The sequence below is a fragment of the Calidris pugnax genome, unplaced genomic scaffold (assembly GCF_001431845.1).
Source record: "Calidris pugnax isolate Ruff unplaced genomic scaffold, ASM143184v1 scaffold27, whole genome shotgun sequence".
In the NCBI taxonomy this organism is placed as follows: domain Eukaryota; kingdom Metazoa; phylum Chordata; class Aves; order Charadriiformes; family Scolopacidae; genus Calidris; species Calidris pugnax.
The window spans coordinates 9,033,860-9,047,919 of NW_015090893.1; the positions used below are offsets into that span (position 1 = coordinate 9,033,860).

A 14,060-nucleotide genomic window follows, 5' to 3' on the forward strand; every position below is an offset into this window, starting at 1 on the left:
CTTCATTGGAGACTTTAAAGCATGGGGAAGCCTGCCAGGATGTTACAGTGCCCTGTCTCGGCACACAAAAATAGATAGAGAGGTGATACTCAGGACTCCCTCAACCAGAACGATGACGTTTCTTTCCATAGGAATGACCTGTGCTCCCGCTGGTTTTCACATTGCTCTGTTACAGTGTTTGTTCAATGAGCAATTCCAAGCTCTTCTGTATAAATGCCCTGCTCTCCCCAAAACTTAACGCATGCACACACATAATTTCTATCATCTACATAATACGCTACCAGCCCTTCTCCACCTTCTGCCAAATTACAGCTCGAGGTGCTGAGTGCTCAGCTCTGGCTCCCCACGGCGCGCTGACAGAAACACTCTGTCACAGTGACTCTCCTGGCAGTTACCACTTGGTTCCATGTTTCTCAGCCTGTCTCTTATGTGCTCAGAAAATACTGTACTGAGCTGCATAGAGAATTTTTAATTATGACAAGGCTTACAGTACTAAATCAAAAGATTTACAGCCCCCTAAACAAGTTACTTCAATGCAATTGCTTTTATTAACCAAATTTATTGTCTTAGCAAAACCCCCTAAATTAGGTTTGATGAGTTATTCTACCCCAAAAAAATGTCATCTAGTATTGTTTCTATTCCTACCAGTTAATTCTTTAGGCATTTGATCTCTTATCAGCTTTTCCATCATCCTGGCATGGGGCTAACTGGCCTATCAAGACTTGGGTCAGACTTTGCCCTTTTCTGAGCATTGGTGAAACCTGAACCCTCATTAAAGGTCTCAGGAACTCCTTTAGTAACCAAGACAAACTGAAACAACAGAGGAAATGCTCCCCCTCAACCAGCTCCTTAAAAACTTACATGCAACTTCATCTTGCTCTCTACTAGATGTTACTTTACACCTTCTGAGCTACTAATGACCTAGAAAGTGTTTTATCACTCACACAGGGAGCCCATTTCTTTCTCTGCACTCAACTAGAAGTACTTTTTGAATACTTTTTCCTTTTATTTCAAATTTCTGCCCTCATTTCAACAAACTAGGATATGCTTTGATACTGTTCTGTTCTTTAAGTATGAACTCATGAATATTAAGACATTTAACACATTTTTCTTTTAACTCCTATCAATTCAAACAATTGTCTTCAACTTTGAGAAAACAGCCTGAGGAACCAGCATCTCAGCTATTGTTGGGACTGTCCTCTGCCAGGCCCCAGGGATGGGGTCACCTCACAAGAATAATTTCTTAGACAAAGACACCTCGCCCTTCAGCAACTAATTCATCTTTTGTGGTCAGTAGGGAGCAAACTAGGGTGAGTTGTGTCGTGTGGGCCACAAAGTCTGTTCAAAGTGAGAGAGATTTCTCTGTTTTAAGACAATGTGAAGTGAGTGCAAGGTGATGAGCAGTACCTGGGACACCTTGAACCATTGCTGTGACCCACGCAGAGTCCAGCCATGCAGAGCACTGACCTGCAGGTCTCTTGGTGAGGTTGAGACAGTCTGCGTGGTACACCTTGGGGCAGCCTGACTTCTTACAAGAAACTAGCTGCCCTCCATCCCCACAGCTGAAACACTCGTCCTCTCGCTCCTTCATCACCTCCGCTTGCGACCTGCGCTTCATCTGTGGCCGTCTCTTTAGCTTCTTGGACTTTTCCTCGGTGAGGTTGGGTTGGCTCTGTGGGTGAGAACAACATGAGTTAATGCAGGTCTCTGCCCCTTCCATCTGTTCCCTCCCTGCTACAGTGGAAGTAACTGCAATGCTGCAAATAAAAATTCCACTGCCAACTATACCTGAGACATATGTAGCATCTCCACAGTGCTTCTTAATATTTGGCAATCGATTTACTATAGCAAATAGTTCTTTTTTCTTTTGGAAAAGTCTGGAGGCCCTGTACAATCATGTGATATTATGAACAAAGGACCCAGGGGCTGCCTGGCATTGATGAGCTTGTGCCACCTCTCACAAACTCTTCAGGTCCTCAGTCAAAGCAATGGTGTCTCCTGGCAGCTGTGACTCTCATGAGTCTTTCCCAAGCCTTCCTGCACTTTTTGATGTTTCTCACCCCTCTCTCTATTTTCAGTCTGAATTTATCTGTGACCAGCTTAGACCTTTTTGCTCCTGTGTCAACATTGCAACAAGGCTGAGGGACTTGGGTCTTTTTAGTGTGGAGAAGACTGAGGAGAGATCTGATCAACATCTATAAATACTTAAAGGGTGGGTGTCAAGAGGATGGGGCCAGCCTTTGTCAGTGGTGCCCAGGGACAGGACAAGAGGTAATGGGCACAAACTAGATCATAGGAAGTTCCACCTAAACGTGAGGAGAAACTTTTCCTGTGAGGGTGGCAGAGCCCTGGAAGAGGCTGCCCAGGGAAGTGGTGGAGTCTCCTTCTCTGGAGACATTCAAAACCCACCTGGACACGTTCCTGTGCAACCTGCTCTGGGTGGACCTGCTCTGGCAGGGGTCTTGGACTCGATGATCTCCAGAGGTCCCTTCCAATCCCATATCATTCTGTGATTCTGAGCTTTTCTCTGCCCCTACTGAGTTTATTTCTCCCAAACACAAGTTCCAGAATTATACATGCTATTTCAGATGACGCCTCGCAGGCCATGTGCACCATCAATACTTCTCCAAAAGAATGGGAAATCCCTCCCAAAGCACTGCACATATTTGCCTTCTTCACCACAGCAGCTCAGTCCTGCGGCAGCTGAACTGCACAACGGCTACTTCTCCATCACGACTGCTCGTCCATGATCTTCTCATGGCAGATTTGCTCCTGCTGTTACCCTCCAGGTGTTGTACTCTGGTGTCCTGAATCTCTGAACTCCAGCCCATTCCCAGTTATATTCAGTTATTTTTCTGCAACTGCCCCATCCTCCCACACCGATAACATCTGACATCTTTGTGTGTCATCAGTACAGTTCAATTACCACGCTTCCAACAGCTGTGTTACAGGCAGTAATGAAATAATCTCAACTGGTCTCAAGATTGGCATCTTAATGGCTTAAGTGCTCTCTTCTCTGGCCCAAGGCTTTCTCCAAGGCTGCCTCTCCCTCCCACCCCACCTCAACCGTGGTTCTCACACCATTCCTAACCCCCTAGCACAGTTGCTTGAAGGCTGAGCCTCCCATTGTACCAAACACTCAGCTCCACAAAGATGATGACAGCTGTCCCCTGGCAGTGACCATATCAAGCCACTATCAGTTTAGTTTGTCTAAACAGATATGAGCTAAATTTTATGCCATTTTACACATATCTTCATGTCTAAATATGCGTTCTCCACATACAACACCTCTGTGTGCCGAGACGATGCTTATGAAATGATTTTTGCATCCTTTATTCCGTATAAATATTGGGCACTATTTCCATCACTCTCCTATCAATATTAAAAACAAAACCATCAAAACATTTAAAAACTTTTGTCTCCAGACCTACAATTTCAGAATTTGGCAGCGGTCCTGCCACCAGGGAGTTATATCTCTCGATTGTTTCCTTCCCCTTCAGAAGTGGATACTTCTGCTTTCATGCCATCATTCCCAGTGACAATGAGGACAAGTCAGGCCTTTCTTATCGTTGAAATTGCAGGCAGTGAAATCACTCCACCTAAACTATTCCACCTATTCTCAGCGCCTAGTACCTCAGCCATCTAATTACAAAGGGAACAAGAAAAACCTTTCACAGCTAATTTGAATGTCTAAGCAAGGTCTAACAGCTGGACTAAGCGATTCCCACTTGCTCACTGCAGCACAATAGACTCTCAAGCGTTCTTCCACACTCCCAGATAGAAAGGACACTTTTAAGAGTGAACTTGAGTATAATCAGCGAAGTTTTGTCTTCCTGTATCTTCAGGAAGCTTAAAAATGCAACTTATTGTGGGATGAATTTGAAAAAAAAATACCCCAAGGTACTGTTTTCTTGAGTATTGTTTTTTAGCCTGTCTCATCAAGATGGAATGAGTCGCCTCAGGCATCACAATGGAACATTAATGCCAACTAAAGGGCACCTTTCTCTGATTTCCATCATGCAACTTGCAATTTTGGGGCAAAAATGGCAGCCGAGCAATGTATAACATAGTAGCAGCACAAAATCAATTGAACTTTAAATCACAACCCAAAAAAGAACTAAATACATCAGATGTGTAATTCACCTCATCTGTCAACTTCTATAGACTTTTTATTTTTTTTTTTTTCATAAGTTAATTTTTTTGCAGAACTAAGCTCTCTGGAGAATTCACAAAACCTTCCCTATATATTGTCAGGGCTTAACAATTGCGCTGCTGGAGCTTTTAACCCTTAAGCGTGGGCAACCAAGCTGACAGTATCCACATGCCAGCACAGAGGGATTACAGGCTGATTTGGTGAAACTCTTGGAACAAACCAACAGCTGAGACATAGATTTAGTTGGGGACAGCTGGGAGCTCAGCCAACTGTTCCTGCTATTTTCTTTTCCCAGCAAGAACCAGCTCACACAAGAAGGTAATCGGAATCAAATCCTGTTACTGCAACGTTACAGTTACAACATGAAGCTCTCAAAAGTCAGTGAGGTCTAAAAGCTAGTGTTTTTTCTACCACAGATATCGCAAATTTCTTATTCCTGCCTGATTTATGCACTCCAGTAGCTTAACCAAAAGGAGGAAAAAGAAAACCAGGGACTTTCTTATTGCAGCAAAGATGGTGATGTAGAAGCTTTCTGCCTCTAGAATGACTCCAAGTCTGACGGAATGTGAGTTTGCTGGCATTCTGTGCATGCTCACAATTTACTCAGGCCTTTTCTCTGGAAAATGGGCTACACCATGGTTTCTTGGTTGTATCATGGAAGTCTTTCCCATGCCTGTCCTTTGCACCTCTAACATGATGGAAATTGTCATGCTAGTAAGCAGGAAAGTCTGAGAAAAAAATCTTTCATGTCCTCTTTTGTTATAAAATACAATTTCCTAATAGCATTTACAGCAACTCTAATAATTCGGGTCTAAGATCTGCACTCTCAGACTGAAAACTTGAATATCCAACTCAATTCAAGTGGTGCTTTTATGGCCACGCTGAAAATGGATTACCCTTCCTGAGGGATTACCCTTCCTGAGATGTCTGCAACAAACGATAGCTATCTATGCAAAGAGGTGATTGAGAATAACAAAGGCTTAAAGGGGGCATCATACCTTTGGCCGGACTCCTAGGAAGCCACTGCAATTTGGGGCACCACATTTGCAAACGGTCTTTCCATTTCCCAAACACTCCAGGTTGTAGTTGAAAGTCAGTTCAGTCCCTGGCACAAAAGCAGATCAAAACCAAGCAAGTTGTAATGAACTACATGGCAGAACATCTTACTGTTGAAGTAAAAGGAATTTTGAAATATAACAACACAAATGTCCATCACAACTATACAAGGATACCAAGTATTAAACTCCCCATGGATCTGTGTGGATTGAAAATTCAGTGCAACCCCACACTCCTACCACATACTACAGCCAGAAGGGCATTCAACCCCACGTTGCTGTAGGACGCTTAGTTCCATTTCCTGACCCTGTAAATTAGAAACCTCCATTTACAACATGGATGTATGTGTTTCATTATGTCAGTGCTGGTGTTAAGTCTCACGACTGCATGTGTGAAAACAAAAAATAAGTATCTTTCCAGGGAGTTCCAACCCCTCCCTTTTCCTTACAGAATCTCTCCCATGCTTTTAACTGCAGGTACTGACAGAGGGGGGTTTCTTACCAGCTTTGATATTTACAATTGCGAAGAGCCCAACCCGAGTATCACCATTCACACACCATTTCTGAGTCTCACAGTTTGGCTGGCAGCAATGGTTCATGAATCGAGCGTAATTGCCCTTTGGCCCAGCATCAATGATTCGATCCTGGAATTGCAAGGGGGGAAAAAAAAATCCAGAAAAACACATTTAATGAACTGTCATTTTCTGCCCAAGCTGCCACAGCACAGGCACCAGGAAAGCATTAATTAGTAGTGACAACGATTACAACGGAGGCATCTGATGAGGCTTGCAAAGCACCTCAGTTCATACATGTTTTAACCGAGTAGAAGGGACAGGTGTCGCTGTGCTGCCTGGACAACCCGCACCAGATGCCACACACTGATGTCTCCGGTCGGGGCTGGCAGATTAAATGGTAATAAATAAAATGTGTCTCCTGCACAACACCATCTTCCTCTTCAAAGACAGATGAGCTCCTGAACAGCCAGAAAAGCGCTACTGCTGCTTTCTGGGAAGTCAGCTCTCCCCGTGGGCTTAGTACCGGATAAACACCGCCACCAGCACACTTCCAAAGCAGCACTTGTGGTTTCAGACCCTGACTTCTGCTTAAAAGCAAAATATCAGTTCCTATTTCTTGCATGTCAATGTAGAGAAGAAAAACAGGAACAGTATGTGATATGAGAGGTACACTGCTGTACGGTACAGTACCAGTTTTTAGACATATTGGAGAGGGCAGTTGCAGCTGAGATTTCTTTCTGTAATAATGGGGAAGATATTAGCACTTGGTTTGTCCCTGTTCCCATCCATCAGCCAGGAGAACAAGACATGGTCAGTGTGAATTTCCACAAGAAGAGGGGAGAGCCAGAAATCAGTCACGTTGTTATCCTGACCCACACTCGAAAGCTTCCTCGCCTGCCTGCTTTCATGGTTTCCTTTTTCTTAAGGTTGAGTGATGGAGTGTGGAAAGCAGCTGACAAAACTACTTACCTCTAACAGCCCAGAGCTCACACCAACAACCTAGCCCCCAGGACCCACTGAGGAGTCTGTGAGGGTAACAAACTCCACTTCTCTACTTAGACCAGCAAGACCTGTGATCAGAACTTGAATTAGGGTCTCACTGTTCCTCATACTTGTACAACTGAGGACTGACACCTTCTCTGGCACACATCAGCCCAGTTCTGGACCCTCCAGGGTTCAGTTGCTGCAAAGGGTCCTGAGGTTACTACATTCACCCTGTTACACCGAAGCAGGATCTGTGATCCTCAGACAATTGCCCTCAGACAACCACCTCACCTCTTCTGAACAAGCTCCAATGAAGTTGGTTCAGACTTTGCTCCTAATCCTAATATCCAACCTGAAACTTCTCTACTGCACTTTAAGTCCATTCTTTTATTCTTTTTAGTGAAAATGCAGATCAGGTCATCAGCCACTCTTAGCACCTTTTTACTTGCTGGAGAAGACCACTATCAAGCATTCCTTGCCATCATTTTACTTCTGCATAGGATCCTGGCAAGATAAATTGTTTCCACATACCTTATCCAGTGTCAACATGTAGAAATTGGTGATGTCATGCTCCTGAGCATAGCGGATTCGGGCTCGGCACTCCTCTTCATCAATTAGCTCCCCAACATACTCATTAACAAATTCGCCCTGCCATGCAGAAAATAACATACTGATAAGATGAGATAAATTCCCTCCAGGATGGAGGGACATCCACTTTTGTGCTAAAACTTAGTTGCTGTTTCCTTTGTGGAAGGAAAAATTTCTATAAAAATCTTCCTCTGTGCTTTGCAGCCAGTTTAACCTATACTCTTCACTAAGAGCCCTGAATCATACATCTGTTTCACACACTCAACAAATAATTTGAAATACATTAAATAAAGCAACAAAGGCCCTCAGATTATTCTTTGTGCTACAGAAAGAATTAACATTCAGGAACAGCATAAAAGTAAACCAGAAGAACAGTTCTTTGCTGCAAAGCTCTAAGCACTGCACAACTGCATTCCGGCTGGAAACAATATCCCTTTGGGGACCAAGCACACTGAGCAGCACGATGCACCCAGGGCACCTGCTCCTGTAGTGAATCCCTGGAGCTCCCCTGCAGTGAAGCACACAGAGACTTCAACCCTCAGAGGGAACACCCCAGCTCTGCTCCACTGGGGCTAATAGGTGTCTCCATGAAATGGCTGAGTTTTGCTGTTTTCAGGCTGTCTGCTGAAAGCAAAACATAAGAGGCACATGGAACGGCAGAGAGATCCTTTAACCTGTATCACAGCAGGCACAAAGCCTAAACAGGATGGACTCACATCTTTCCTATTGCTATAAAGACGTCTCCCATAGCATGCTGTCCCTACTCCCTTCTTTTTCACATATTATTCTCCCACTATGCTAACTGGGCCATCTTTCACTTCACCCCTTCTTAGCTTTGCAGTTCTCTTTGGTTTAGCATTCTTCCTTCTTCATTCAGCACAGACATGCGTCCACAGAACATCTATTCTCTGGATTTAAAAATATATATACAAGTGTTTTAGCTGGAGATACCAATTTCAGCAATAACAACACCCATTGCAAAATATTACCCTTTTGTAAGAGTAAAGCCCTGGTTTTAGTTTCTCATACAAGATTCTCATGGTGGAAAAGCCTGGCTATTCAAGAATGTGGAGGAAGTATAATCATTGTTCCGCATCTGGAAATCCTAAACACCATTTTCAGGCCAGTGTTCTGGTGTACTCAAAGCCTATGGTCTATACAAACACACAGAGCAAGCAATCATCTTCCTTACCCTGTGGGACATCAACACGCAAACCATTTTCTTGGTTAGCTGAGCCAAAACATTCTTGCCAGGAGACTGGAAAAGTTAAATTGATCCATCTCTTTCCTAAATGGCATGCTATGGGAAACAGTCTTCTTCAAATTATGGAAGGCAGTAACTTTTCGAATCTATTGAACCAACACTGAGTAAGAGAGAAGTGGCAAGAGAAAATTACACGCAGAAACACAGTACGTACCTTTCTGATGTCTGTTTTGGCTTGCAAGCCCCAGCCTCGTGCCAGCGTGCGGAAAATTTGTACCTCGGGATACTGCCGCTTGGAGAAGCACTGGTTCTGGCAGCGCTCCCCAGCAGGGCAAACCATGGGGTGGCATTCGTAGAGCAACATGCGATTGATGCACTCGGAGTCCAGGCCGCAGGGGTTCTCATCGGTGGGCTTGCAGTTGCAACGCGGTATCTCAGACAGGTCCGCAGTGAAGATCTGCACCTTACCCACCGGTCGGTTCACCTTGAATGTACATGAAGGATGTTAGCTACTTAAGAACGTCATCATGATAGTCACTTCTATACTCAACCCTCACCTAGGAGCTGAGAGGCTGCAGTGTAAGTTACCTACACCAAGGGGCAGAAGGACACAAGTACAGACATTACGTACTTCTGGGCACACTATTTCAAGAGGTGTATGGTTAGGGGAAAGAGTTAAGGAGGATGCAGGTCCCCCATCAGCATCACTTGGTGCAGTGCATATTCTGTGACCCCAGAGCAGGGAGAGGCTGCCAAGTGTCCCCCTCCCATCACCACTGTGCCTACTTCCAGCCCAGGTGCACTCCAGCTGGGTGCACACTGTACCTGTGACAGACACCAAACCATTTTCTGCATGAAATAGCACCTTCTCCAGTCTTTGTGTGTGTCAGGTCCTTTTCCTTACAGCTCTGTTTTTTTTATCTGTTACCTTCAGGATGGTTTGTCCTCTCAGCTGTCACTAGGAGAGAACCAGGCTGGCGTGCCCATGACAGAGTACAGAGGGGCTACCTATGCACCATGCCACCAGCAGATAGCTCCCTACCCAACTGTCCTGCAGACGTAAATGAAAGAAAAACCAGACAAGGCTGGCGTTGGAAGGCCCAAAGAGGAGCTCAGAGTTAAGCCAAGGAGCTCTCTAAAACCCGCTCCGGAAGGAAGCAGAGCGCAGCACCAGGTGGAGAAGCGACTGGCGTGTCTGTGGCACGAGCAGGGTCCTTTGGTTTTGGTTAAAGGCAGCGACCGCTGAAAGGCAGGCAACAGAGAGTCAGGACTTTGGAGACAGACACTGAAGCAAAGCTCCTTGCTGTTCTTTGCCCTGGCGAGCAATATCAGCTCCCTTTCCTCTCCCAGAAAACCAAAGGAGGGGATCATTTACCAGAACTATTCCAGCCCCCACATAATTTATCTAGTCCCACCCACAGAGCAAACTTTCTGTGCTGGCAGCCTGCCTGAGGCTGGCCTAGCCCCATCCTCCTCCTTTGTTCAAAAGCAAGCCCTGCAGAAACCCCTGATTAATCTCTTCAACACAGTCTTCCCTTCCTCCTAGTTCTGTCTCTCACCTCCAACCTTCCTTGTCACTCTTGTCTTCTCATCTGCTGTATCATGTCTCTTACTCAGACTGTTAGCTCATCGCCTCGTTAAGAATGATGAGACTCAGGATTAGGTTCATCCACCACTGTGCAAACAGAGGGGCCCTTGCTGGCTCTGGACTGCCACCCCAAATGATCACAGTGTCTGAACACATACACACGCTAACCAGGCCTGCGCTACTCTCTGAGGCACTGCTGGTACAAAACCAGCTCCAAAACATGGCAATGCTTGGATTAGCCCCAACCCTGATGTGATGAAGAATCCCAAGTGTATTTTGCAGCAGCCTCTCACGTTGGCGCTCCTTGGGATGGACCTTGAGGTGCTGATCTCCTTAGAAGGCCAAAACAGAAGCAGACACAGCCAGCTTTGGCCATTCCACCCTGAAGCCTTCTCCAGTTCACCGTATGCTCCTACAAACTGCATTGCTTTCACAGAGACAAACAGCTTGCACCCAGACCTCAGAAGAGCTGCCATGGCTAATGATCATCACTTTTATTATTTATACAAAAGGGTATTTCAAAGGATCCAAACTGCTTCCAAGGTTCCTTCATGTTATGGCCAGTGACAAACTTAAAAATACCTATAATGAGAAACTATACTTCTTCCACTGAAGCTGCCTGGCCCACACTGCTGCTGCAGCATCCAGTTGTGTTCTTTACACTGTACAGTAACTCATGCAGGATGTACCTGCTTACCCAGAAATCCTATCTAGGAACAAAAACTGTTAGCAAGCAGTTAAGCTTTAATAGGCTGCCACACAGAAAATGGAAGGAGCAAACAGAGGCAATGAAAGAAGAATACATTCCCCGAGTCACTGAATTTCTGGTCAGTCTGGACCCACATCTCAAGCACATGCACCTGCTTGGCCCCAGCTCTCCTCTCACGTCACCTCCATCCTGTAGGCTTTCTATGCTACTCCAATTTTACCTAAAATACAGCCCTAAACATGAAGAAGGCTGATATTGTGACACATGCATCTGCTTTAGTATTTTTGTTTAGTATAGAAAGAGAGATAAAACAACAACAGAGATGAAACAAGCAAAATACTGTGGGTTATCATCCTCCACACAGCTCTACTCCACTGCACCCTGACCATCTCCTACCTCACACCACCTGGGATGCCCACCTTGCCATCAGTAGCACACAGAACCTGAGCATATTGTGGATCACTAGCACTGTCCCCTAAGTCCCCAGGGCAGAGAGACACTTCCTTCGGACCACGCAACTGACAAGGAACAGCACAGAGATGTCCAGATCTGTTCCAGTAAACCAGAGTACCTCCATTACTGGTGTCCAGCTTCCACACAGCTCTGTGCATACATGAATCCTTTCTGGGGAGGATAACTGAAGATGGCAAGAGGACCAAAGTAACCTTCAAATGCAGCCACACATGCCCAAAGAGTAGAAATGTTTGTGTATACCTGTAAATCACTTTCATCAACAGCTCAAGACTTCTCTTCCGCACCTGACCACCCCCACCTGCCCTCACCTTGATGTGTTTGTAGGGAGGAGGTTTCTTGTCATTCTTTTTGTCTTCCTGAAGCTGTCTCAGTTCTTTCTGTGCCTTCAACTCTTCAAATCTTACTGCAGCTTCCTGAAGAGCTAAGTGAGAGAACAGGCTGCGTTAGGAGGAACTCCCTCTGCTCACAGAGAGCTGGGCTGCCAGTGTCCACCATGTGCTCATGGCCATGTGCTTCAAAGACAGAGGTTCACTGGAGGAGGGTGAAGAAAAGGCCAATGCAGTAGGACAGTCACAGGAGTTACAGTAAAGAACCCATCTGTGGGTGATGAAGCATCTAAACTGTCAGCCAGCTTTGCCTGCTTTTGGGCAGAGGTGTCAAGCAGCTGCATTAACAACTCTCAGGTGCATTTTTATATACAGTAAAGACTGCATTAGACCCAGGGAAGCTGACAAAGCAGCAGCTCACTTGGATTTACAGCAGCTATGTCAGAGCTGGAGAAGCATTCTCTCTCATAGAATCATAGAATTGTCCAGGCCGGAAGGGACCTCCAAAGGGCATCTAGTCTGACCTCCCTGCAGTCAGCAGGGACACCCCCAACTAGACCAGGCTGCCCAGGGCCTCATCGAGCCTCACCTTGAATATCTCCAGAGATGGGGCCTCAACCACCTCCCTGGGCAACCTGTTCCAGTGCTCCACCACCCTCACAGTGAAGAACTTTCTCCTAATCTCCAATCTAAATCTGCTCCCCTCCAGCTTAAAGCCATTACCCCTTGTCCTGTCACTACAGGCCTTTGTAAACAGGCTCTCCCCAGCCTTCCTGTAGGCCCCCTTCAGGTACTGGAAGGCTGCTACTAGGTCTCCCTGGAGCCTCCTCTTCTCCAGGCTGAACAACCCCAGCTCCCTCGTAGCAGAGGTAGTCCAACCCCCTAGAGCAGGCCCTCCTCTGGACCTACTCCATCAGGTCCATATCTTTTCTATATTGAGGGCTCCAGACCCGCACACAATACTCCAGGTGAGGTCTCACCAGAGCAGAGTAAAGCGGAAGAATCCCCTCTCTGGACCTGCTAGCAATGCATCTTTTGATGCAGCCCAGGATGTGATTGGCCTTCTGGGCTGCAACTGCACACTGCCTGCTCATGTCCAGCTTCTCGTCCAGCAGCACCCCCAGGTCCCTTTCCTTGGGGATGCTTTCTAATACCTCACCCCCTAGTCTGTACTGATGGCAAGGATTGTTCCGGCCCAGGTGCAGAACCTTGCACTTGTTCTCGTTGAACCTCATGAGGTTCACCTGGGCCCACCTCTCCAGCCTGTCCAGGCCCTTCTGGATGACATCCCATCCCTCTGGTGTATCGACAACACCACACAGCTTGGTGTCGTCTGCAAACTTGCCGATGGTGCCTTTAATCCCTCTGTCTATATCATTGATAAAAATGTTAAACAGTATCGGTCCCAGCACGGACCCTTGAGGTCCCTGGGAGTCAGACAACAAACATTCTGAGTACACCAGATAATAGATAAGCTGCAGCTCATTCTACAAAATTAATTTCACTTTAGCTCCAAGATGACATTTTTCTCTGTTACAAGAATGCCACTTCTTCAAATGCAAAAGAAGATAAAAAGAACATGTACCTCCCTGGATGAAGACAAATTACCTTTCTTGTATATGCCATCCACGCCCTTCCCCATCTTGTCTTTGCTGCTGACATCACCTTCCATGTAAGGGAACACACGGGCCTGGTGGGTCCACAGGTAATCCTTGGAGCCGAAGAACAGCACAGGGAACTCACCGATGTCATGTTTCATTTTCTGGATGTTGACAGGAATTGTCCTAGGATGGCAAATCTCAGCGGGCCACCACCTGCAACACAGGGAAGGGCATGAAACCTCTGGCTTGCTCACTTCCAACTGCCTCAGAAGAGTGCATGGAGACATGGGGAAAAAGTGTGTGAGAGCTGCCAGCAAGGCTGGTGGCTTACTGGAGAAGGGAAGCACACATTTTACCACCTGCTACATGGATGTTAAAAAGCCAGAGGCTGCTGCACTGTACCCTGAAGAGAGGAGCATCTTTTCACCTCAGTCACCATGAGCATTGCATGAAAAAGGGATGGGGACAAGTCTGTTCTACTTTCACCTACCTGTAGCGCCCGACTTTCACCCAGACTACTTCCTTGTAGTGTGGCTTTTTGCCTGCCTTGCAATCGTTACAATACCAGCTTCCCTCTGGCATCTCAATGTTTAGACACTCGCGGTGAAATGCAGCCGGGCACGACTCACAGCATAAGAGGCTGCCCCCTGCAAAGAAAAGGAGGAGGAGTTTATCAGGTCACTGCACAGAAGCCCTGGACTCCACACTTTCAGACAGACACAGCTGAGAAAAGGGCATGATACCCTTCTGCAAACCCTTTTCAAAAGTTGTGCCCTACTCATGCTGTAAAAAGACCCCTTTTAAGGACCCAGAAAAAGCCCTAGCCTGAAATTGGTCTTAAATGCAGATGGATAGGAAGGCAA

The 14,060-nt window shown here is 46.1% G+C and overlaps 1 protein-coding gene across 1 annotated transcript in view; it reads right to left on the minus strand.

The window, feature by feature from the left end:
• The window catches only part of NSD1 (nuclear receptor binding SET domain protein 1), a 49,513-nt gene that overhangs the window by 11,476 nt on the left and 23,977 nt on the right, over nt 1-14,060 (minus strand). Inside the window, 8 exon segments of the mRNA XM_014947865.1 lie at nt 1,468-1,672; nt 5,152-5,258; nt 5,711-5,852; nt 7,239-7,355; nt 8,714-8,983; nt 11,579-11,691; nt 13,205-13,410; nt 13,688-13,844. Of these exon segments, the coding sequence (XP_014803351.1) occupies nt 1,468-1,672; nt 5,152-5,258; nt 5,711-5,852; nt 7,239-7,355; nt 8,714-8,983; nt 11,579-11,691; nt 13,205-13,410; nt 13,688-13,844 (1,317 nt within the window).